This window comes from Schistocerca americana, chromosome 5, assembly GCF_021461395.2.
Source record: "Schistocerca americana isolate TAMUIC-IGC-003095 chromosome 5, iqSchAmer2.1, whole genome shotgun sequence".
NCBI classification, from domain to species: Eukaryota; Metazoa; Arthropoda; class Insecta; order Orthoptera; family Acrididae; genus Schistocerca; species Schistocerca americana.
Window position 1 is genome coordinate 682140161 of NC_060123.1, and position 26530 is coordinate 682166690.

Here is a 26530-nt window from a genome sequence, read left to right on the forward strand (position 1 = left end):
TGGCTGAGGGTGACAATTTCTTGTCAAAGATTGTTACAGGCGATGAAACATGGGTTCATCACTTCGAACCTGAAACAAAACGGCAATCAATGGAGTGGCGCCACACCCACTCCCCTACCAAGAAAAAGTTTAAAGCCATACCCTCAGCCGGTAAAGTCATGGTTACAGTCTTCTGGGACGCTGAAGGGGTTATTCTGTTCGATGTCCTTCCCCATGGTCAAACGATTAACTCTGAAGTGTATTGTGCTACTCTTCAGAAATTGAAGAAACGACTTCAGCGTGTTCGTAGGCACAAAAATCTGAACGAACTTCTCCTTCTTCATGACAACGCAAGACCTCACACAAGTCTTCACACCCGAGAGGAGCTCACAAAACTTCAGTGGACTGTTCTTCCTCATGCACCCTACAGCCCCGATCTCGCACCGTCGGATTTCCATATGTTTGGCCCAATGAAGGACGCAATCCGTGGGAGGCACTACGCGGATGATGAAGAAGCTATTGATGCAGTACGAAGTTGGCTCCGACATCGACCAGTGGAATGGTACTGTGCAGGCATACAGGCCCTCATTTCAAGGTGGCGTAAGGCCGTAGCATTGAATGGAGATCACGTTGAAAAATAGTGTTGCGTAGCTAAAAGATTGGGGAATAACCTGGTGAGTTTCAATGCTGAATAAAACAACCCCTGTTTCAGAAAAAAAATATGTTGCCTTACTTATTGAACTGCCCTCGTATAATGGTACAGAAAACGTAAAATTTGAGCTGAGAATAGCAGTGTTAAAATTACAGCACGTGATAAAACATAAGGACAAATAATTGTACGTGACGCAAACTCTGAACTACTCTCTGTCTTTATTCCTACTTGCTATGTCCATTACGACAGAGGTATCTGTACCTACTATAGATTAGAATGTGGTGTTGGAACATTGCTGTCCGTATTAGAGGCATTCGACACCGTTGTGTCAGGAGTGAGTGCTGACGGAGTGCGATGTTGTGTTTGTGGCAGACCACCCCAAGACCGTGGCGTTCATCACACACGGCGGGATGCTGGGCCTGCAGGAGGCGGTTGCGGCAGGGGTGCCCATGCTGGTGGTGCCCGTCCTAGGCGACCAGCTGCACAACGCCGCATCCCTGAGCAGCCGCGGCGCCGCCCTGACTTTGACGGTGCGTCAGCTGACTGAGCACAACGTGCGCGACGCCCTGGACAGGCTCGTCAACGACACCAGGTGAGCACGCCAAGAGCAGTCGCGGCATCGCCTTGCCCTGCGGTGTGACGGCTGACTGAGCAGAATGAACATGACGCCCTTGACGGGCTCGTAACTGACACCTGGTGAGCACTGCCATGGGCAGCCATGGTATCGCCTTGCCCTGACCTGGTGACAGCTGACTTAGCAGAGTGAATGTGACACTCATGAAGGACTCGTCAATGACACCTGGTGAGCACGCCACAAGCAGTTGCAGTGTCGCCTTGCACTAATGTTGCAACAGCAGACCAAACAGAGTGATAGTCACACTCCAGACAAGCTTGTTAGTGACACCAATTTAGCACAGTATGAGTAGCCATGATGTTGTCATGATCCTAACCGTGCAACGCCATAGCGAGCACATTGTGCATGAATGCCTTGACAGGCTCACAAATGAGACCAGGCGAATGCGCCACAAGCAACTGTAGTGTAGCTCCGACTCTCGCTGTGTTCCAGCTGACCATGCTCAAATGCGCACAATGCCCTTGAGATGCCCGTCGATGACACACAGTGAAATCACGACGAGCACCTGTGGCGCCACCTTGACATTTGTTTGTGAACGAAATTTGATACATGAAGATGTGGTGTGCGTACTGTAAGACCTTCGGTACACACACCATCAGATTATTTGACTTGTCACTCTAACGAAGTAGGCGAGTGTCAGCAATATGTCTCGTGGTCTTATCGTGGCGTGTTTATCTTCTGCCGTTAGGTCAGACGATAGAAATGCCACTTGCACGCTTAGAGCAGCAGATTGACGCTGACCAACTTTAAACAGAACTTGATTAATTTTCACACACATTTATTAAAATAATAACAAGCATAAACCTTACTTAACTTGATTCTCGATCCTATTTACAACTGACAATCTGAAGTTCCTTTGGTCTTGGTACGTTAATCTTATTCTCACATATCTGTGATACTTGACAAAGTGTCTATTCATTTCTCTTCATGGCTATGTACAGGAATATGATAATCTTATTAGGCGCAGACTGAAACTTGACTATAGACTGGTACAGACAAATGCAGACTAATGCGGACTGACTAATCGGAGGTCCGTACACTCGTTATAATACCTCGAGCGTTCAGGTATCACTGCGCGAGTGTGATCTGCGAGGAGAAAAGGTCCTACGTTAGCAGCAATCTCATTGGCTGCGTTATATATTAATACGCGGATCGGCGGAAGCAGAATTTGGTCCGTCTCTAAGGCAGCGCCATCTCATAGTGCGGAACGGACGAGTGCTGCGCTTGCGCTGTTGTGCTTAGCAGGGCGTGCTCTAGTGGGAAAGAACTATGCAGAACTATGTACACAACAGAAGAGTACGCACAAGATTTATGACTGAAATCAGGGTTTCATAATAATTCAAAGTGTGATTCTTAAGGGGATGAAATCGACAAATGTTAAAGACACTTCGTGACAACCCTAATGTTCGGAATGGGAACAATACTCATTATAGTATACGTTGTGTTTCACGATTTATTGCCGGCCGGAGTGGCCGTGCGGTTCTAGGCGCTACAGTCTGGAGCCGAGCGCCCGCTACGGTCACAGGTTCGAATCCTGCCTCGGGCATGGATGTGTGTGATGTCCTTAGGTTAGTTAGGTTTCATTAGTTCTAAGTTCTAGGCGACTGATGACCTCAGAAGTTAAGTTGCATAGTGCTCAGAGCCATTTGAACCACAATTTATTCTGTCCAGGAATCCTGCCTACTCGGTTCACTGGACTAACAATCAAACCACTCGTATTAATGAGTTATATCACACCTGACCAAATACAATACTTAACTTCGGCAATTACGAAGATGTGCCGCAAGCAAAGGGCGACATATGAAATAACCAGTCTTCGCAGTGACTACTGATCTCTAACAGACAAATGTCTTTCCTAAACTGCTATCGAAGTGCCTAACGTTGACGCTGATATCCAAGTCTCTAATCGTGAAGCTGCTTCACCAGTCGGGCGTGGCGCTTATATCTTCTTCGCATAGGAGCCGATGCTCTCGCGTTGTGGTCCTGGCAGGGAGATCAGTCAGCGTGCGATTGGCTGGCTTCTTCTCACACACTCTCTTCTCTTTCGCTCCCGACTGGCGTCCTGGCGCTTGAGTTTACGCGGTAGCACAATTCATGTTACACACTTCTAGGAGGAATCAATGTCTTCAACCGCCATCCAACGACGTTACAAAGAATCAAAGTTTTAGGCGACGGCGCCAGTAAATGTATGTACACTACTGGCCATTAAAATTGCTACACCAAGAAGAAATGCAGATGATGAACAGATATTCATTGGACAAATATATTATACTAGAACTGACATGTGATTACATTTTCACGCAATTTGGGTGCATAGATCCTGAGAAATCAGTACCCAGAATAACCACCTCCGGCCGTAACAACGGCCTTGATACGCCTGGGCGTTGAGTCAAACAGAGCTTGGATGGCGTGTACAGGTACAGCTGCCCATGCAGCTTCAACACGATACCACAGTTCATCACGAGTAGTGACTAGCGTTTTGTGACGAGCCAGTTGCTCGCCCACCATTGACCAGACGTTTTCAGTTGGTGAGAGATCTGGAGAATGTGCTGGCCAGAGCAGCAGTCGAACATTTTCTGTATCCAGAAAGGCCCGCACAAAACCTGCAACATGCGGTCGTGCATTATCCTGCTGAAATGTAGGTTTCGCAGGGATCGAATGAAGGGTAGAGCCACGGATCGTAACACATCTAAAATGTAACGTCCACTGTTCAAAGTGCCGTCAATGTGAACAAGAGGTGAGCGAGACGTGTAACCAATGGCACCTCATACCATCACGCCTGGTGATACGCCAGTATGGCGACGACGAATACACGCTTCCAATGTGCGTTCACCACGATGTCGCCAAACACGGATGCGACCATCATGATTCTGTAAACCAAACCTGGATTCATCCGAAAAAATGACGTTTTGCCATTCGTGCACCCAGGTTCGTCATTGAGTACACCATCGCAGGAGCCCCTGTCTGTGATGCAGCGTCAAGGGTAACCGAAGCCCTGGTCTTCGAGCTGATACTCCATGCTGCTCCAAACGTCTTCGAATTGTTCGTGCAGATGGTTGTTGTCTTGCAAAAGTCCCCATCTTTTGACTCAGGGATCGAGACGTGGCTGCACGATCAGTTACAGCCATGCGGATAAGAAGCCTGTCATCCCCACTGCTAGTGATACGAGGCCATTGGGATCCAGCGCGGCGTTCTGTATTACCCTCCTGAACCCACCGATTCCGTACTCTTCTAACAGTCATTGGATCTCGACCAACGCGAGCAACTGTGTCGCGATACGATAAACAGCAATAGCGATAGACTACAATCCGACCTTTATCAAAGTCGGAAATGTGATGGTACGCATTTCTCCTCCTTACACGAGGCATCACAACGTTTCACCAGGCAACGCCGGTCAACTGCTGTTTGTGTATGAGAAATCGGTTGGAAACTTTTCTCATGTCAGCACGTTGTAGGTGTCGCCACCGGCGCCAACCTTGTGTAAATGCTCTGAAAAGCTAATCATTTGCATATCACAGCATCTTCTTCCTGTCGGTTAAATTTCGCGTCTGGAGCACGTCGTCTTCGTGGTGTAGCAATATTAATGACCAGTAGTGTATGTACACATGATGATTCCGTGATGACGTTACAAACTTTCTAGGATGATGGAGAAGGATAAATGCAACAGTTTCAGGTAATGGTCGCTGTACAGGAAACGAAAGAGTCGATAGTTATAAGTGAAAACCTTTCTGATACCTCTGACAACAATGGACTACATAAACTGGTACTGTTCTTGGTAAGATTGTTTGATAGGCAACTTCGAGAGGTTGTAGTAGGCACCAAAACAAGGTAAAAAGTCCAGTAAACATTGACTCTAAAATTCATACTTGGGGAACTATGAGCACCTATTCATCTTCGTTACTGTGAAACACTTCTTTATTGAACACGTGCACATATCTCTTCAGGAATGCATTTTAGAGCCGATGTTAACTGGACATTTTTTCTCGTTTTGGTCCATACTAGCACCTCTGAAAGTTGACTACCCTAAAATTTACGCTACAACATGTATTCCACTGTCATGGATATCAGAACGGTTTTCGATTACAACTTTAGACTCGTTCGTTTCCGGTACAGGGAACCTTATCTCAAATTGTTGTATTTATCCTTCTCCATCATCCTAGAAAGTTTGTAACACCATCACGGAATCATTCTGTATACAGGGTGTTACAATAAGGTACGGCCAAACTTTCAGGAAACATTCCTCACACACAAAGAAAGAAAATATGTTGTGGACATGTGTCCGGGAACGCTTACTTTACATGTCAGAGCTCATTTTATTACTTCTCTTCGAATCACATTAATCATGGAATGGAAACACACGGCAACAGAACGTACCGGCGTGACTTCAAACACTTTGTTACAGGAAATGTTCAAAATGTTCTCCGTTAGCGAGGATACATGCATCCTCCCTCCGTCGTATGGAATCCCTGATGCGCTGATGCAGCCCTGGAGAATGGCGTATTGTATCACAGCCGTCCACAACACGAGTTTCTACATTTGGTACCGGGGTTGCGTAGACAAGAGCTTTCAAATGCCCCCATAAATGAAAGTCAAGAGGGTTGAGGTCAGGAGAGCGTGGAGGCCATGGAACTGATCCGCCTCTACCAATCCATCGGTCACCGAATCTGTTGTTGAGAAGCGTACGAACACTTCGACTGAAATGTGCAGGAGCCCCATCGTGCATGAACCACATGTTGTGTCGTACTTGTAAAGGCACATGTTCTAGCAGCACAGGTAGAGTATCCCGTATGAAATCATGATAACGTGCTCCATTGAGCGTAGGTGGAAGAAACTAAAATGAGCTCTAACATGGAAATTAAGCGTTTCCGGGCACATGTCCACATAATATCTTTTCTTTTTTTGTGAGTGAGGAATGTTTCCTGAAACTTTGGCCGTACCTTTTTGTAAAACCCTGTATACGAACATCCACAGGCGCTGCCGAGTATAACTTTGACACACTGTAGCGTTGTTGGATGACGTTCCCGAACACGGGTTCCCTTGTAAAACTTGATCTATTAAGTCCCCTCTACAACCTTTAGACGTGTGTAACATGAATTGTGAAACACCGTGTGTATACAATCGAACTTAAAAACGTGAGTTACACATGTCGTGTGACGCCATGACCACTGCACAACAAGAGCAGAACATTGTCAGAAGAGAGTAAATGCTCTGAGCTTCCAACAGACACAGACTTGCTGCGCTGCAGACAATAAGCGCAACACAATATAATTCTTGTGTGCAAAACATCTATATAGTGAAACCCTGGCGGCGTATGGACCAAATGGTGTGTCGTGTCCAGCAGTTGTGAACTAGTGCCATCAACGTGAGGAAGGCTGCACTGACGTGGGTGACGCTGATCGGGAAGGAAGGCTGTTGACATCGACCGTGGGCGATATTCAGGCAATCACGGAACTGGCCTGCAACAATCGCAAATTTTCGACCCATCAGGACGTTCACACAGCAGTTCTCTAATGACCAGTGATTGCATTTCTATCGTCGAGAAATTGAAAGATTACTAGAACGTTTCTGGCCGTTTTTTACAGTGCCCTGGTGACTATGTTGAAAATTCAAAATACTGCCTTATAAATACTGCAATGCTTTGCGGTGTACTACGGCATTCAGTAAAAGTTAACAAAACGCAGATTAACTTTTGAAATGCCTTCGTAAATAATCTCGTGAATAACGCCAGAAGCCCCATGAAGATACTGTTGTACTCGTATACAGGATGCAACGCTAGAAGAGTGTAGCGAAATGCAGGGAGACTGCTGACGGTCTTCGTTCGACTGGTACTGGGAGTGGCAGTTGATACTGAACGTAAATGAGTGTAATGAATTCACCGTAAATAGGCGAGTAGATCTGTTACGGTCCGATTACACTACTACCGATAAGTCACTGGAAACAATAACAATAGTAAAATGTCTAAAATACTGGAGTAGCCTATGACGGAATGAAAACACAAAACTATTTGTAGGAAGAGCACATGCCACGCTGCCATTTCTGGAAATAATTGTAAGGAAATGCATTTCATACAGGAAATAAGTGGCTCTTACTGCACTAGGTCGACCGATTCTTGTCTGCTGGTAATTGGTCTCGGACGCTCACCACTCTGGAATTATAGGAGACATAGAGCAGATCCAGAGGTTCATTTAGTAGACGAAGCACAAGAGCGTTACGGAGACGTTCAACATACTCCAGTGGCAGATGCTACTCAAGAGGCACTGCATATCACAGAGAAGTTAACTCTTGAAATTCCGAAAACATGCTTCCACAAAGGTTCCCGAAACTTACTACTTCCTCGCACATGCATCTTGCACAGCAACTACAGCGAGAAAACTAGGGAAATTAGAGCTAGCTCGCACGGTTCCTTATCGAAGGTCGTTCTTCCCACGGACCACTCAGAAACGGAAGAGAGGAGGGAGGAAAGTAGAGAAGTACCCTCAGCCACACCATGGCGTCCGTGTGAGATGTAGATGCACACTTAGCATGTTGTAGCCTGAGTGTAACCAAGTTTCTAAGCCAACATTTTCTACTTGGTACGGTCTACATCTACATGATTACTCTGCAATTCACATTTAAGCGCTTGGCAGAGGGTTCATCGAACCAAAATCATACTATCTCCCTACCATTCCACTCCCGAACAGCGCGCGGGAAAAACGAACACCTACGCCTTTCTGTTCGAGCTCTGATTTCTCTTATTTTATTTTGATGATCATTCCTACCTATGTAGGTTGGGCTCAACAAAATATTTTCGCATTCGGAAGAGGAAGTTGGTGACTGAAATTTCGTAAATAGATCTCGCTGCGACGAAAAACGTCATTGCTTTAATGACTTCCATCCCAACTCGCGTATCATGTCTGTCACACTCTCTCTCCTATTACGTGATAATACAAAACGATCTGCCCTTTTCTGCACCCTTTCGATGTCCTCCGTCAATCCCACCTGGTAAGGATCCCACACCGCGCAGCAATATTCTAACAGAGGACGAACGAGTGTAGTGTAAGCTATCTCTTTAGTGGACTTGTTGCATCTTCTAAGTGTCCTGCCAATGAAACGCAACCTTTGGCTCGCCTTCCCCACAATATTATCTATGTGGTCTCTCCAACCGAAGTTATTCGTAATTTTTACACCCAGGCGCTTAGTTGAATTGACAGCCTTGAGAATTGTACTATTTATCGAGTAATCGAATTCCAACGGATTTTATTTGGAACTCATGTGGATCACCTCACACTTTTCGTTATTTAGCGTTAACTGCCACCTGCCACACCATACAGCAATCTTTTCTAAATCGCTTTGCAACTGATAATTCAATAATCTAAATGAGAAAATCAAATTTACAGTGGAACATGAGCAAAATAAAAGTATCAACTTTCTGGACCTAAATATTACAAGACACAACAACACATGCACATTCAAAATTTATAGGAAAAGCACAATGACTGACACCACAATCCCTGCAACCTCAGGTCACCCAAATATCCATAAACAGGCAGCATACAGGTCAATGCTGCATAGGGCAACAAAAATACCATTGAACCAGGAAAATATGCAACAAGAAATAAACACAGTGAAGAAGATTGCAGTTGCCAATGGTTACAATGCTTCCATGGTTGACACAATCTTAGACAAAGTGAAGAGAAACCCAGGTACAAACTGCACCACAGAAGAAAAAGAGAAAAACAAATATATATCTAGCATTCCATACATAGGCAATGAATCACAGAAGATTTCAAATATTTCCAAAAATCACAGAGTAAAAATTGGGTTTTCTACATCCAATCAACTACACCAGAAACCAATACATAATATAAAGTGTAATGATGATCCATATTCAGACTCTGGAATATACAAAGTAACATGCCAGGAATGCGCCAAGTTCTATGTAGGACAAACAGGCCGAAATATCAACACCAGGTACACAGAGCACATTAGAGCATACACATACAACAAACACACTACATCAGCAATAGCAACACACATACATAATACAGGACACCCATTTGGAAAAATAGAGCAAAATGTCGAAGTACTCCACCGACTAAATAAAGGACATAAAATGGATTTGCTTGAAGAACTGGAGATATATTCACATTACAGAAAATATGAAGATAAAATATTAAATGAAAAACTTGAAAGTGAATCAGTGAATTTCTTCAGATGTTTCGATAATATACTTAAATCAAAATAGTAAAACATAGAAATAAGCACAATTGTAAAATCAATATAAGTAATTCATGAGCCAAATTGTAAAGATAAATAACCTCTGTACAAAAGCATATCTTAATCTGTGGAAGACCTATAATGTTATCTCTGTGAACTACCTGTAAGAAGATCTTTGTAACTGTTTTGTTTATATAAGATATTTTCGATGTGTAAAATGTACAAGTTGTGTGTGATGTTAAGTGTGTGTGAGACTCTACACAAATGGACCATTACGAAACTGTAAGTACAAATTGTTCTCAAACTTTAGCCACTAACCTCACAGAAAGAATTGATACCCAACTAAAAATCGCGTTTCTTATATATTACAGTAAAAGTCAACAAAATGAAGCAGACTCACATCAAAAGAAATGGCTTAACACACATCAAAAAAACGCACTTGAAAAAGGGAATTATTTCTCGAAACGCGTCGTGCGAATAGTAAAATAAAGAAAAATCGTGTCTGGTAGCAGAAGATTTATTTATTTATAAACAAACCTATTGTATCTACTGTCGCAGGCTTTCAAAAACCATTTATAATGGATCAAATCAGATTATCAATAGATCGTTCCCTTCAAGGTGATTCATAATGTTTGAATGCAGTATATGCTCCAAAACCCTATTGCAAACCGACGTCGATGATATAGGTCTGTAGCTCGATGGATTACTCCTACTACCCTTCTTAAACACTGGCGCGACCTGAGCAATTTTCCAATCTGTAGGTACAGATCTATCGGTGAGCGAGCGGTTGTATATGACTGCTAAGTAGGGAGCTATTTTATGAGCGTGATCTAAAAGGAACCTAATCGGTATACAATCTGGACCTGAAGACTTGCCTGTATCAAGCGATTTGAGTTACTTCGCAACCCCCAAGGTACCTACTTCTAAGAAACTCATGCTAGCAGCTGCTCGTGTTTCAAATTCTGGAATATTCCATTCGTCTTCCCAGGTGAAGGAATTTCGGAAAACTGCGTTCAGTAACTCCGCTTTAGCGGCACAGTCGTCGGTAACAGTACCATCGGCACTGCGCAGCGAAGGTATTGACTACGTCTTGCCGCTTGTGTACTTTACATACGACCAGAATTTCTTCGGATTTTCTACCAAATTTCGAGACAATGTTTCGTTGTGGAACCTATTAAAGGCATCTCGCATTGAAGTCCGTGCCAAATTTCGGGCGTCTGTAAATTTTAGCCAATCTTCGGGATTTCGCGTTCTTCTGAACTTCCGTTGCCTCTGTAGCAGCGTTGGGACCTGTTTTGTGTACCATGGGGGATCAGTTCCATCTCTTACCAATGTATGAGGTATGAATCTCTCAATTGCTGTTGCTACTATATCTTTGAGTTTGGGCCACATCTCGTCTACACTTGCATAGTGAGTTCGGAAGGAATGGAGATTGACTCTTAGGAAGGCTTCTAGTGACACTTTATCCGCTTTTTTAAATAAAATTATTTTGCGTTTGTTTCTGGTGGATTTGGAAGAAACGGTATTGAGCCTAGCTATAACGACCTTGTGATCACTAATCCCTGTATCAGTCATGATGCTCTCTATTAGCTCTGGATTGTTTGTGGCTAAGAGGTCAAGTGTGTTTTCGCAACCATTTACAATTCGCGTGGGTTCGTGGACTAACTGCTCGAAATAATTATCGGAGAAAGCATTTAGGACAATCTCGGAAGATGTTTTCTGCCTACCAACTGTTTTGAACAAGTATTTTTGCCAACATATCGAGGGAAGGTTGAAGTCGCCACCAACTATACCCGTATGATCGGTGGAATTCAAGTTAGTTTGTCTTTTCCGCCCATTCGGATAACATATCATTGCGGCAGCAAGTTACGACTATGCTGCGCGTATCTAAGTTTCTTTTTTTTTAAAAAAAAATAAATAAATGCTTCAGTTTAAATAGGAATAAAAAGAAAACCTATACAGGTTGTACGATGAAACATCTCAAAACGGTATGTTATGAGATACCGGAAACTGAGTAGTGTGGGAATGGGAATACTAAAATAGGGTCACGTTGATGCAGCAACCTCTGACTCGACCCCCTTTTCTGTTGAAATTCAAGGTCATACATCTGTAATTATTCCCTGAACGTCCTGGGACTGGGACGCAACAAGCCCCATGTGCTCTCCCTCCCCTAAAGATCAAGTGTCTTCATGTCTGTAATTTTGCACCCAAGGTATCAGGTTGTAATCTCCGTCAGTGTAACTTGTAGGTCCTGCAGTCGAGTCCCAGACGATGTAATTTTCGTGCGTTTTCGTGGTGTTGAACTGAATTTTTGTCGGCAACGATGGTAAGGCAGCCAAAGGATGTTGAGATGGCCTACAGAGTCCGCGTTCGAATCCTGGAGACAGCAATGCATTATCTATCTCTCTTAAATAACTTTTATAGCGCAGTTGCTCAAGTTGATATTGCTAGCAGCGGAAATATGCCCCTTTCGGAGCACAAAAACGGCGTGTGTGCTCCTATTTAATTAAAATACTGTAAATGCGAAGGGAGTACCTGCTGCCTAGTTCTGTCTTCGTCAGCGCCTTTAAAAATTGTTTAATGCGGACACGTTCGCGCTATATTCAACGTGCAGCTCGCCTCTCTCTCTCTCAAAGCCTGCAGCTGACTCACAGACGCTAGCCCATCGCTGTAAGTCTTTCAACCCATCCAAACGTGCTTGCCCATTCTCAATCGATCAACTAGCCCTACTCATTGTCATTATTTCTTTGTGTCTCTCAAACTCTCACTGTCTCCTGCCTCACAGCCACGGTTTCCCTTGTTCTCTTTCTGGCACTGTCCTCTCGCTATCACTCCCTCCCTCTTCGTCGCTCGTACTGCTACTATCTCATTCCTTCCTTCTCACTACTGCTGCCTCTTCTCGCTGTCACTATCTCCCTCTTCCTCGTTCTCATTGTCGTAGACGCCATCTCTCGTTATCACTGCCTCTCTCCCACTTCCTTCTCTTTTTCCTCTCCCATTGGCGCTGTCTCCTTCGCTCTTTTCCTAGCACCGTTCTGTCACTGCCACTGGGTCTCTCTTTCTTTCACACTGCCCTTGTCTCCCTCGCTCCTTCCATACCACAACCACTGCCCGCTTATTACTTTTCCCTTTTTTTCACCACAGCAACTCTCTCCTTCTCCTCCAACGTAAAAAAGCACTAATATGTTCGCATGCCAAAATATTCGTGAAATTTTTAAAAGTGCTGAGAAAGGTAGGATGAGGAAGCTGGTACCCCACTCTTCACTCAGAGATCCTTTTAAACAGAAGCATATTCGCTTTGTTTTTTGCTCCGATAGGAGAATCTTTCCGCTGGTTCCCTTCATTTCCTTCCAACAGCAGGGCATGTCAGTCATATGAAAAGCACTTTATGGGTCAGTGAAATTTTGATAGTCTAATTGCGTGAAACTAAAATAACGCACAAACAGCTTGGGGTTCCCAGAACTGTTGTGATGATAACGGATACACTTTATAGCATATTTTCTCCGTTCTAAGTTAGTTTATAAACTACGTTTTGAGCTCATGCCACATTATAATCTTGTATATTACGTGTACATGTCGGGTAACTTTCAATCTCTGTATCGTGGAAACGGATAAAGATATCGAGAAAATTGAATTTTTAGTATGTATCAATGGGACAAATATCATCATTCCGGTGTTAAACGCTCGATGTCGAACGTATTATCAGAAACTGTAGGTTTCAACACACGAGCAGAAACTATGGGTGTCATCGTATTAACAAAATCGTGAGTTCCAGTAAACCAATACAAATCGTGGATTTGAACATACTAGGAGAATACAACCTGTAGGTTCCATAGAAGTAGCAAAAACAGCGGTTCCAACATAAGTAGCAAAAACAGCAGGGTTCAACATGCCAGCAGAAGCTGTGGATTTCATTTTACTAGGAAAACTGTGGAGTCCAATGTACTAAGAGAAACTATAGGTGAAACTTCCTGGCAGATTAAAACTGTGTGCCGGACCGAGACTCGAACTCGTGACCTTTGCCTTTCGAGGGCAAGTGCTCTATCATCTTTTTTATTTTTTTTTTTTAATCTCATTTTCTTCGTTTTTTATTTGTTCGTTGTATCTGTTCGGGCCGGACGTGGCAAGACACCAGTTTCAGTTCGACGCTGATCCATTAACTCAGTTTTTTTATTACAGCGGGCAGCTAACCCTCTGACCGAACACGCTGAGCTACCGTGCCGGCATCCATCTGAGCTACCCAAGCACGGCTCACGCCACGTCCTCACAGCTTTACTTCCGCCAGTACGACGTCTAGAAACTGTAGGTTCCAAAATTCTAAAAGAGCAGAAAGGGAAAGGCCATGTTCCATCCTCCTAGCAGAAACTGCAGTTTTCAATGTAGTAGCAGAAACTGGAGGATTGGACATACCAGCAGAAAATATGGGATCCATACTGTTGCCAAAACAGCGGATCCCAACACACTAACTTAAAATGTGGGTTCCAACACACCAGCAGAAACTGTGGTTTGCGACATACGAGCAGAGACTTTGGTTTCCAAGATAATAACAGAAATCGCGAGTTACATTCTATTGGTGGCAACTACAATTTCCAACGCGCAGGCAGAATCTACAGGTTTCAGTATACTATCACGAACTATGGGTTTCATAGTCTTATCAACACTGCGTATTCCAAAATACTAGCAGAACCTGCGTGTTGCATCATACTAGTGGAGGTTGTGGGGTCCATTGTTCTAAGAGAAGTTGCAGTTTATAATGCACTGGCAGAAAGTACAGGTTCCATTGCGCTAGGAGAAACTGAGGATTCCAGTATGTTAGCAGAAAAGGCGTGATCAAATATGTTAGTCGAAACTATGGGTTCCAATATCCCAACAGAAATTTACGTCCCACGGTACTACCAGAATGTGCAGTTTACAGTGTACTAGTTGAAGCTGTGGGGTTGAACATACTAGCAGAAACTATAGATTCCACCATATTAGTAGAAAGTGCGGATTCCAGTGTCCCAGCATAAAAATCGGCATGTTAAACCGTACTAGCAGAAACTACACTTTCCAATGTACCTGAAGAAGCAGTATGGTACAACATACTAACAGAAATTGTGGATTCCATCATATTAGAAGAAGACTTTGTTTGTCAACGTACTACGAGTTCCGTGGAGTCCTTCGTACTCTCAGAGACTGTGGGATCCATCGTATTAGCAGAAACTGCGAGTTTGTGTAGAACGGTAGGTAACTGAATACAGGGTGTTACAAAAAGGTACGGCCAAACTTTCAGGAAACATTCCTCACACACAAATAAAGAAAAGATGTTATGTGGACATGTGTCCGGAAACGCTTAATTTCCATGTTAGAGCTCATTTTAGTTTCGTCCGTATGTACTGTACTTCCTCGATTCACCGCCAGTTGGCCCAATTGAAGGAATGTAATGCTCACTTCGGTGCTTGTGTTGACATGCGACTCATTGCTCTACAGTACTAGCATCAAGACATCAGTACGTAGCATCAACAGGTTAGTGTTCTTCACGAACCTGGTTTTGCAGTCAGTGAAATGTTTACAAATGCACAGTTGGCAGATGCCCATTTGATGTATGGATTAGCACGGGGCAATGGCCGTGGCGCGGTACGTTTGTATCGAGACAGATTTCCAGAACGAAGGTGTCCCGACAGGAAGATGTTCGAAGCAATTGATCGGCGTCTTAGGGAGCACGGAACATCCCAGCCTATGACTCGCGACTGGGGAAGACCTAGAACGACGAGGACACCTGCAATGGACGAGGCAATTCTTCGTGCAGTTGACAATAACCCTAATGTCAGCGTCAGAGAAGTTGCTGCAGTACAAGGTAACGTTGACCACGTCACTGTATGGAGAGTGCTACGGGAGAACCAGTTGTTTCCGTACCATGTACAACGTGTGCGAGGAGCTATCAGCAGCTGATTGGCCTCCACGGGTACACTTGTGCGAATGGTTCATCCAACAATGTGTCAATCCTTGTTTCAGTGCAAATGTTCTCTTTACGGATGAGGCTTCATTCCAACGTGATCAAATTGTAAATTTTCACAATCAACATGTGTGGGCTGACGAGAATCCGCACGCAATTGTGCAATCACGTCATCAACACAGATTTTCTGTGAACGTTTTGGCAGGCATTGTTGGTGATGTCTTGATTGGGCCCCATGTTCTTCCACCCACGCTCAATGGAGCACGTTATCCTGATTTCATACCGGATACTCTACCTGTGCTGCTAGAACATGTGCCTTTACAAGTACGACACAACATGTGGTTCATGCACGATGGAGCTCCTGCACATTTCAGTCGAAGTGTTCGTACGCTTCTCAACAACAGATTCGGTGACCGATGGATTGGTAGAGGCGGACCAATTCCATGGCCTCCACGCTCTCCTGACCTCAACCCTCTTGACTTTCCTTTATGGTGGCGTTTGAAAGCTCTTGTCTACCCAATCCCGGTGCCAAATGTAGAGACTCTTCGTGCTCGTATTGTGGACGGCTGTGATACAATACGCCATTCTCGAGGGCTGCATCGGGGCATCAGGGATTCCATGCGACGGAGAGTGGATGCTTGTATCCTCGCTAACGGAGGACATTTTGAACATTTTCTGTAACAAAGTGTATGAAGTCACGCTGGTACGTTCTGTTGCTGTGTTTCCATTCCATGATTAATGTGATTTGAAGAGAAGTAATAAAATGAGCTCTAACATGGAAAGTAAGCGTTTCCGGACACATGCCCACATAACATATTTTCTTTCTTTGTGTGTGAGGAATGTTTCCTGAAAGTTTAGCCGTAACTTTTCTGTAACACCCTGTATAAAGAGACAGTACAACGCCGCAATTCGCATTAGTTGCTTTCCTCAGGTCTTACGCAGAGCACACAGTGACCACTTTGCCGCCATCTCCATTGTTTCAGCTACAGGAAGCGCATGAAGCAGCTGTCTGCACTGTTCCGGGACCGCCCCCGGCCGCCGCTGGAGGAGGCGGTGTACTGGGTGGAGTACGTCATCAGGCACCAGGGGGCGCCGCACCTGAGGTCCGCCGCGCTGGACCTGGCCTGGTACCAGTACCTGCTCATAGATGTCGCCGCTCTCATTCTGACGACAGTACTGCTCGCACTGGCGTCCGTCTACGCCGGTCTGCGCTGGATACTCGGGCCTTTCTTAGCCGGCAACCGAGCGCAGCGGAAGAAAATCAAGAGTAACTGAGCAACAGTCAGCAGTGCTTGTGCACGGCCCGATAAAATATCGTGAGAGATGTCAGGTGAAGCCGTACACTTTGAGTGGAATGTTACTTGCTGGTTATACGTGTTGCCGTACAGTGCTGAAATTATGCTTTTTGCATTGTTTTTATGAGGGTTGGCCAGAAAGCAATGCACCGCATTTTTTTCTTCAACAGTCCTTTATTGAACATACAGAGAAATACACACATGAAGGGCCGGCCGGAGTGGCCGAGCGGTTCTAGGCGCTACAGTCTGGGACCAAGCGACCGCTACGGTCGCAGGTTCGAATCCTGCCTCGGGCATGAATGTGTGTGATGTCCTTAGGTTACATAGGTTTAAGTAGTTCTAAGTTCTAGGGGACTGATGACCTCAGTTGTTAAGTCCCATAGTGCTCAGAGCCAACCAACACACATGAAGGAATGGTTTTTTTCCATACACCCTGTTTTTCCACGTAATCTCCATTCCATTCTATGACCTTCCTCCAGCTCGAGACAAGGACGTGTATGTCCTGTCGGTACCAGTCATTGTCCTGGTGGTGCAGCCAGTGCTTCACTATGTGAATCATCTCCTCATCGTCCTCAAAATGTCTTCCAGGAATGTCATCCTTCAATAGCCTAAACAAGTGAAAGTCCGAGGAGGCTATGTCAGGTTGTAAGTAGGCTGTTTATGTTTTTATATTGGTAACGCCACGTAGCGCTCTGTATGAAAGTCACTGGCTGTGCTGTGTGCAGTCTGTGGCTGGTTAGCATTGTTGTAATATTCGCTATTGTAGTGGGCAGTCGGATGTTAAAAGCGCGTAGCGTTGCGCAGTTGGAGGTGAGCCGCCAGCAGTGGTGGATGTGGGGAGAGAAATGGCGGAGTTTTGAGAACGGATGATCTGGACGTGTGTCCATCAGAGACAGTAAATTTGTAAGACTGGATGTCATGAACTGCTATATATATTATGACTTTTGAACACTATTAAGGTAAATACATTGTTTGTTCTCTATCAAAATCTTTCATTTGCTAACTATGCCTATCAGTAGTTAGTACCTTCAGTAGTTAGAATCTTTTATTTACTGGCAGTATTGGCGCTCGCTGTATTGCAGTAGTTCGAGTTACGAAGATTTTTGTGAGGTAAGTGATTTGTGAAAGGTATAGGTTATTATTAGTCAGGGCCATTCTTTTGTAGGGATTTTTGAAAGTCAGATTGCGTTGCCTAAAAATATTGTGTGTCAGTTTAGTGTCGATCAGAATAGGTAAAGAGCGAAATGGGAAATGTCTGAGTACGTTCAGTTCTGCTCAGCTGTTTGAAAATCAAATAATGTAAGAGGTTTATCAGCACAGTAATTCATTAATTTTTCTAAGGGGACGTTTCAAGGTATGTCAGGTGTGACAGCCGTGGATGGTCTCCCCGATCGCTACAAATTGTGGAGGTCCGCCAAACCGCCTTCTGATGAACTCATCCGCCGTGCCCAGCGACTAACTGTACTTCTGTCGACAGCAGATGCGCCATAGACTTTGCACAAGCGTTTATGAATATTCCTGATAGTTTCTTTCTCTGCAGTAAGAAATTCAATGATGGCACGCTGCTTTTAACGTACGTCATCTACAGACACCATCTGAAACTGTCCTGCGGCTACGCTATCTGTCGGAAATGACGGAAACTTGACGCGCTCACTCAGAAGACTTCAGCTAATGCACACGTAACGTTTCGCAGTCGTAACACTGTTTTCGGATGAGAAAAAAAAATTGCGGTACATTATTTTCTGGGCAACCCTCGGATGGGAGGCGTTTTCAACAGCATGCGTGAAGAAAATTTATGCTTTCGGATAGCTACCTTTGGTGGGTAACAACATGTAATACAGACAGTAAATTTCACGACGGTTAAACGAAACTGGGTAGTCCAGATCGTAAGATACGAGTATATTAGGCAAAATTTTTCTTTGCAGCATCGTGCTTCACATGTTTCCCTCTCTCACGCCGCTCCCCCCCCCCTCCCCCCCCTCCCCCCACCCTGGTCCCTTCGCTCTAGAAAGCTAAAGAAAATAATTTATTATAGAATTCCTAACCTCATAGAGCGTGAGCTGTGTGTCGTCTACGTATGTTATGCAAGTATCAAATGTGGGTGTAAGGACGGAAATATACTCTTCCAACTTTGATGTGAATTGGTTTGACTTGAGTATTCTGTGGACTTCAAGAAAATAAATTTTTCCTCCATAGAACGCGCAACGTCTCCCAGTCAGAAAAGTCGCATATTAAAATGACCACAGCAAAGCCTGAAATGTCTTTGTTGGTAACAAATAATACTAATAAAATGAAAAGATGCAGAATATTTAGTGTTGTCCTGTGTGTATACACTACTGCAACGTCAAAACGAACATTCTGAGCTAATACCCAACATAAATGTTTATTTACATGTTATACAGGCAGTACACGTCATACTGTCCTCTCTCTAGATTCAAAAAACTGTGGATAAATTGTCTCACACAAAAGTAACTTCCATAAGCTGTACTGCAGCCCTATTCACAGATAAGGACAACTCGATGCTCCCACATACTGCCATCCTTTCCCATACTGACAGAAATAAACGCTTCCTAAAAGAAGCTCTGGCACAGTCGACAGCGCTGTTGAGGAGAAGCGTTTGTGGGGCATGATGGACCGACGTCTGGTCTCGTCTGCATTGCCAGTAATATTCCGTAAAGTCATATCCGAATTGGGAGGTAACCGGATCGAATCCTGGAGGTGGAAGAAAATTTCACTGCCAATATTTGGCCGACAAGGGGAGTAGAGAAGGCAGCATGAAGTTCCTCATCAGCAGACGTTGCGCCAGTGGCCCGGCTTGGATGCAAAACCTCTGATCAATGTCTCGTGGAGTGAGATCACGTGACAGCGTCGACAGCGACCCATTCATAGCATGGCGACGGTAAGTTCGGTCGCTCCCTTACTTCCCTTGATGTTGTTCGAGAGGAGTGGGCTATTTGCCGGCAGCGGGTCTTCCCGTCTCCCTGCTCTCATCATCACACAACATCAAACACTCTCCCATCACAGCTGCATCACAGACGCATTTAAGACTCTCACGCAAAGCACGGTAAGCGCTGAGGAAGGAAACCCATTTCAGTTAGGGTTCAATTGGCTCTGAGCACTATGGGACTTAACATCTGTGGTCATCAGTCCCCTAGAACTTAGAACTACTTAAACCTAACTAACCTAAGGACATCACACACATCCATGCCCGAGGCAGGATTCGAACCTGCGGCCGTAGCAGTCGCGCGGTCCGGACTGAGCGCCCAGAACCGCTAGACCACCGCGGCCGGCATTTCAGTTAGGGGACTCAACCTGTGTGCATCAGCGTATCCTAGCCCACAATGCCACACGACTCTTTCATTATCTCTTTCCTGTATGCCGTATTCTAATATTAGTTAGATACATATTCCATAGATCAATTGAACGACATTTTATAGCAATGATGTGGAAACAGCTTGCAGGTTATGTGCACATAACTAGTTTTAATATTAATTAACGTATTATTCATCAAACCTACTCAAGTAATTACACTTCAAAATAGTTTCTTACAGGTTACACGATTTTTAATTTCAATTTGACTATGGAAGAGACAGAGTTGGCCAGATGAAATAATTTTAGGTTAAGATTAAAACCTACTTTGGTACCTGCCAGATGTTTTATATTTTGGGCAAATTTTTGATGATGCATACTGAACTCCTTTCTGACACGCTGACGACTGTAGCAATGCGTAACAAAGGTAATTTTTTCTACTAGTGTTGTAAGTATGGATATCAGTATTATTCTACAATTGCGATTTATTAATTAATATATATATATATATATATATATATATATATATATATATATATATGAATTTGGGTGTTATGGAACATTCGGGAAATGTGGAATACTGTGATTTCTCATCAGTCGAGTGATGCTACTAAACGGGCAACGCATCAACGCCTTCAAAATGTTTCCGTGATGCTCCGCATCCAATCCAGTTCGTACCCAGTGATCGTGTGAGTCACAACGCAGAAAGATTGTTTTCATACTTTCACAACATTTTTAGACGTAAGTTCTGAAAAACATTCAGTGACTTATTGCAAACGTATACTAACGATTAAAATATGCAATTTATTAAAAGAATAGTAGATCGTTAAGTGTTTCTAGATTTTTGGTTATGGATGTAGTTGGCTCTGTTGGTATCTTGTGAAGTGCATAATGGTGTGTTGAGCAACAACGAATAATTTATTTGTAACTTTTGAATGCAGATGAATGTAAAACGAATCACCTCTCCTACATAAACAAATAATTGTTTCACTTCTTTCTTTCGAAGTTAATAAACTTAACAGATTTCCTGTCGAATCAAATTGTTTTTCTTCTGTATTCTGTCTTCTTTTAACAGTTTAAACAGCAATTGCAGAATTGTATTTTGTGTACATAAAAAATGTTATTTCCAAATTTACATCATTATTTGTATTTTAATAACCGTGTTCCGTATTTTTCGGCTAGCTTCCATCATCCTCCAAGTGCAACTGTTTTTTCAAATAAGTTTAGGTGGTAAGTCTTTTTATCTTTATTAATAGAAACACTAATACGTATCGCCAAATAGTGGAAGTCTATGATTTAGTGTCTCTGAGAGCTAAGAACGAGTTCAGTTCGGAGATACAACTACAAAAGTGAAAGGTATTTCATAATACTAGAATAGTCTCTCTCTCTTTCCTTCTCTCTCTCTTTCTCTCGCTTGCTAGCTCGCTCGGAGCTCATGCAGGTAAAATGTATAGTTCGCTGAAAAGATATGTAGAAGATAGCTGCAGGTGAACATCACATATTATTCTTAGAGTTCGCTTTTATGTCGATATGATCACTTGCCCCACAAAATTATTCCGTAAGGCATTAATGAGTGGAAGTACGCGAAATTTGTTAGGAGACTGATTTGTTTGTTTCCGAGAGTAGCAATTACACGAAAAGCAAATTGGAACGTAATTGTTCGAGCAGGTCGATAATACGCTTCTTACACAAGTTTCCATCAATATGTCGACCCAAAAGTGTTGAGCATTTCACACTGTTCACTGACTCTTGTTCATGCAGTACATTAGTTTTTGGTAAGACTCGTTTTGTTGAACAGACCTAAATATAAAGTGTTTCCTCATAATTAAGGAGTGGCTATTTTCAAAGAACTTTGTTAAAAACAATAATAATTTCTTGGGTTTTCTCTTTAATGGAATTTATTGTAACAGCAGTATCGACTCCCAAAACTACTAATTCTGCTTGACAATGTTAAATGCTACGTCATTCACGTAAACAGTGCAAGGGGAGCCTTGTGTAAAAACAAAAAAACGACTCTATGAGTGATTCCTGGGCTGAAAATGGTAAACTTGTGCTTATACCTGGTTCAAACGCAACAGAGTGCTCCTGTGACACAAGCAATTACTTTGAAACTGAAACTGTTGCACGTAAAGGAACGCCAGTTGGCCTACTGGATATAAGTTTGGCTCTTGGCTGTAAGCACCAGCTTATGGTGGAAGAACGTGTTAGAATCGATATCAAAAATTTCCAACCTGACTACCAAATGAAATTCATGGATCTGGCAGAATTCACAATTTATTCTGTTAAAACACAATTAAAATTAACGAATCCACTGTAAAATGAAATAATAAAAGTGTAATAATAAAATGAAACATGGTCGCTACCAGCGGAAGTCACTGTAAAATTATAATCGAAACTTCGAAAAATGAAGGAATGACGCTACACTAACCGTCACTGATTTACCAATGAAAACTCACTTCAATAGCACAGGACAAATCCGCTATGAAAACGGTTGGGAACAGAAAAAAAACTCCTGCATTTCGCGTCATTAAACTTCACGGCTATGTTCGATATCAGTTAATAACATGAGTGATAACCTGAAACAGCTACCAAGAAGGACGGAAAATGGAGAAAAAAAAATCCTGTTGAGTCTCCAAACTTTGCACACTGTATAAATACTTGAATACCCGTGAATTTAGCTCACTGAAAACCGCCTGAATTGAAAAGAATAACGTAAGACAAGAAGACTACTGGAAAGAAAGAGTTATAAGGAAACGGAATTGCTAACAGAACCATCAACAACGACTAACTGGTCCTTCTAGATTTGCACAGAGATCCATGAAGTAATGACGCAAACCGATAAGGCGACAACCGGGAAGTAGTATCCGAAAAGTAGATGTGCATCTGATGCTGCCAGCTACAGCAGGCGTGGAATGGCTGAGATGTGTGTCTGCATGCCTACTTGTGGACCCTATTCACCCAGGCTGCGCGGCAACATTCCGCAACAGGCTAAATAAATCCAAGAGATGAATTACAGAGTGCTGATACAGCTCATCCGCACAATGTGCCACGACTGGAACACCCAGCCAAACTACTCCACATTACTGCGTCAATTTCCAGCATGGCACTGCAACCTCACCACCGCTGGTGCAGAGCTGTGGTTCGCCGCGCCCGCAGCTACACACGCGAGTGCCGACTGTAGGCCAGCGGCTGTGCCGTGAGCCTCCGTTATCCATCGACGCAGAGCCCAAGTCAACCGCACAACCCAGTGCAGGATGTCTGATTCCTTAGTTGAATCTTGGAAACCTTGCGCTTACCTATTACCGCCTGTCATAAAGCTTACTCTGCCAGACCAAGGATGAGAATGTTTGACTTTTCTGTATGCTCAGTCAGTCTCTCTGACAATGATCTCTATTTCAATTTCTTTGCATTTTTCATGCAGTCATTTCACCTCAGCCGACCTACACTTTCTATTTATTTCGTTCCGAAGTGACTCGTATTTCTGTATTGGTAATTTCCCTGAACATTTTTGTACTTCCGTTTTTCGAACAACTGAGATACTTTTTTCTGCTACCCATGGTTTCTTTGCAGTTACCTACGTTTTTCTTTCTAACTTCTATGATTGCCCTTTATAGAGATGTCTATTCCTCTTCAACTGAATTACCTAGTGAGCTTTTCATTATAGCAGTATCTATAGCCTTAGAGAACTTCAAGCGTCTCTCTTCATTCCTTCGCATAACCGTATCCCACATTCGCGTTCCAATTCCCCGTCACCAGTATTCTTATCTCCCTTCACGTACTGAATTATCCGCTTAGTATCCTCATGTTTCACGCCAACGTTACATAGGGCAGTGAAACACGTAAAACTTTCGCTGCATTAGGGCAATGTCGACGCGAGGCGGCCGCAATGAAAACATTTCGCCATCGAGACTTGGCTAGGGCAAAACACAACATCGGCGTTTCAGGCGAATAGGCAGCAGAACTCAGCAGAATCGAGGGGGTCAGACCAACTAAAGAGGGTCACGTCACCTTCTAACGAAGAAAGAAAGTCTAAGGTGAATGCAACAAACGGAACCAAGAGCTTTTACGAACCAGTTCTATACGATGACGAAGTCGTGAAGCAAGCACGGCTGAAGGGAAACCGCTGGTGCTTTAGTAACAGCAAGCCCTATGCGGTCCTAATCAAATATATCAGGTAAACAGAAAGAGAGTTTCACTCTGCAGCGGAGTGTGCGCTGATATGAAACTTCCTGGCAGATTAAAACTGTGTGCCGGACCGAGACTCGAACTCGGGACCTTTGCCTTTCGCGGGTAAGTGCTCTACCAACTGAGCTACCCAAGCACGACTCACGCCCCGTCCTCACAGCTTTAGTTCTGCCAGTACCTCGTCTCCTACTTTCCAAACTGTCTCCGCAATATCCTTTCTTTCAGGAGTGCTAGTTCTGCAAGGTTCGCAGGAGAGCTACTGTAAAGTTTAGAAAGTAGGAGACGAGGTACTGGCAGAAGTAAATCTGTGAGGACGGGGCGTGAGTCGTGCTTGGGTAGCTCAGTTGGTAGAGCACTTGCCCGCGAAAGGCAAAGGTCCCGAGTTCGAGTCTCGGTCCAGCACACAGTTTTAATCTGCCAGGAAGTTTCATGTCAGGTAGACATTAGCCACTACTCGACTCCATAAATAACGCAGCAGTTTAGATCGCAAGGGAGGCGGTCAGAAGGATCAGTGGCGTATATGACGTTCGCGCTCGATTCCTGATTGCAGCAAAGTGAGGTCTGGCATAAGTCTGTTGGAGATTTGCTGCACGCTACAGACAGCAGCACCGCTACTGGGAGTGGTGGTTACTGCGCCATAATCACTAGCTGCAGAGTTCAACACCACAGTTTGCATCTGACGCAGGTGGGAGGACCTGGAGCTCTTTCCTTCCCACCAGGATCAGGACACAAGCGTTCCTGAGATTGCAGCGTACTAAGTAGGGCCTACCTGGACGGGAGGCCAGTATCGTCAAGCTTCACGGCTAAACTGCAACTGTCATCGTAGTTCGACGGATGACGAAGAAGGATTGTGAGCGGGAAGGGTCAGAGCGCCTCCCAAGTCGGCGTGTGTGAGTTCACGATACACGCGCCGCCGTCGCTCACTGCAACGGCGTCGCGGTACAGCACGTGCCTGAGCCATAGCAATCGGCAAACCGCCGGTGCAGCAGACGGCTGGAACGAAAGGCGTTGACAGACGGTGCCAACCACGAGTCAAGACGCTACTTGAATTTTTATGGAAATAATTAATTACGAATCTTCTTTCACTGCACCTACCGCTGTCTTCACGCCACTACCATACCTCCGAAAAAAACTGACAAGGAACCTATTGGGAGAGCACCACCTGACACAGAACCAACTCTGCTTATGCCTCGCCAATAATGGCCTCTTGCATTCATATACTTTCTCTGTCTCTCCATCCTCTGCTTGCTACGTCGGCCTGTATATCTGAGCTATTGCTGTCGATGCTGGTTTGCTGTCGATTCTAATGAGCCCTATCACCGAACTGTTCACAGTAACTCATTCTTCACCCTATTCATTCATACCGAATCCTACCTACGTTATACCATATTATGCTACTGTTGGTACTGTATTATCGTGTAGTCGTCTGACTGGAAATCTTTGTCTTGTTTCTGTTTCACTTCACTGACCCCCACCATACCTAGATTCACCCCCGGATGTGCGCAATATTCACTAATACAGTATGCTCGAAATAAGAGGCAACACTCTTACAAATTCAGATAGAGCTGTTATACAGATTTCACGCCCAGTTTTTGATATGTGTCCCGACCACAGCACAGTGCTCTGAACCATTGGTTTAGTGCCCTCTAACACTATAACACACTTATTTGATGTTTACAGTTCACAAATTCAGGATTATTCGTTTTGCATTTTGTTCTTATTGATCATTCTGATGGTGGCATTCACGTAGAATTCCTTTTGAACTGTGGCAAGCATGTGAAAAGTTTCTGCCTGAGTTCATCACAAACATTCTGCAAAGAGGAAACATACTGCATGAAAGGAAACGAGCAAAAGTCATAGACTTACCTGAACTAGATAAACTAAATGACAAGCCAGAAAATTAGCAGCACATACCTTTAGTTAGTATGCTGCACAAGTTCCTAGAAATAATGGCTCAAATGGCTCTGAGCACTATGGACCTTAACCTCTGAGGTCATCAGTCCCCTAGAACTTAGAACTACTTAAACCTAACTAACCTTAGGACATCACACACATCCATGCCCGAGGCAGGATTCGAACCTGCGACCGTAGCGGTCACGCGGTTCCTGACTGAAGCGCCTAGAACCGCACGGCCACAACGGCCGGCGCACATTGTGAGGATGAACTGTATCAGCACTCCGTAATTCATCTCTGGGATTTATTTACTCTGTTGCGGAATGTTGCCGCGCAGCTTGGGCGAATAGTGTTCACAAATAAATGGTTCAAATGGCTCTGAGCACTATGGGACTTAACTGCTGAGGTCATCAGCCCCTTAGAACTTAGAACTACTTAAACCTAACTAACCT

General features: G+C 44.0%; 1 protein-coding gene across 1 annotated transcript in view; it reads left to right on the forward strand.

Annotated features, from left to right (window-relative positions):
• LOC124615504 (UDP-glucosyltransferase 2-like) overlaps positions 1 to 16946 on the forward strand; it is a 61293-nt gene extending 44347 nt beyond the window's left edge. Inside the window, exons 6-7 of the mRNA XM_047143459.1 lie at positions 1004 to 1223; positions 16380 to 16946. Of these exons, the coding sequence (XP_046999415.1) occupies positions 1004 to 1223; positions 16380 to 16671 (512 nt within the window). The 3' untranslated portion in view covers positions 16672 to 16946. The remainder of the gene's footprint in view (positions 1 to 1003; positions 1224 to 16379) is intronic.
• Positions 16947 to 26530: the final 9584 nt, after the last annotated feature.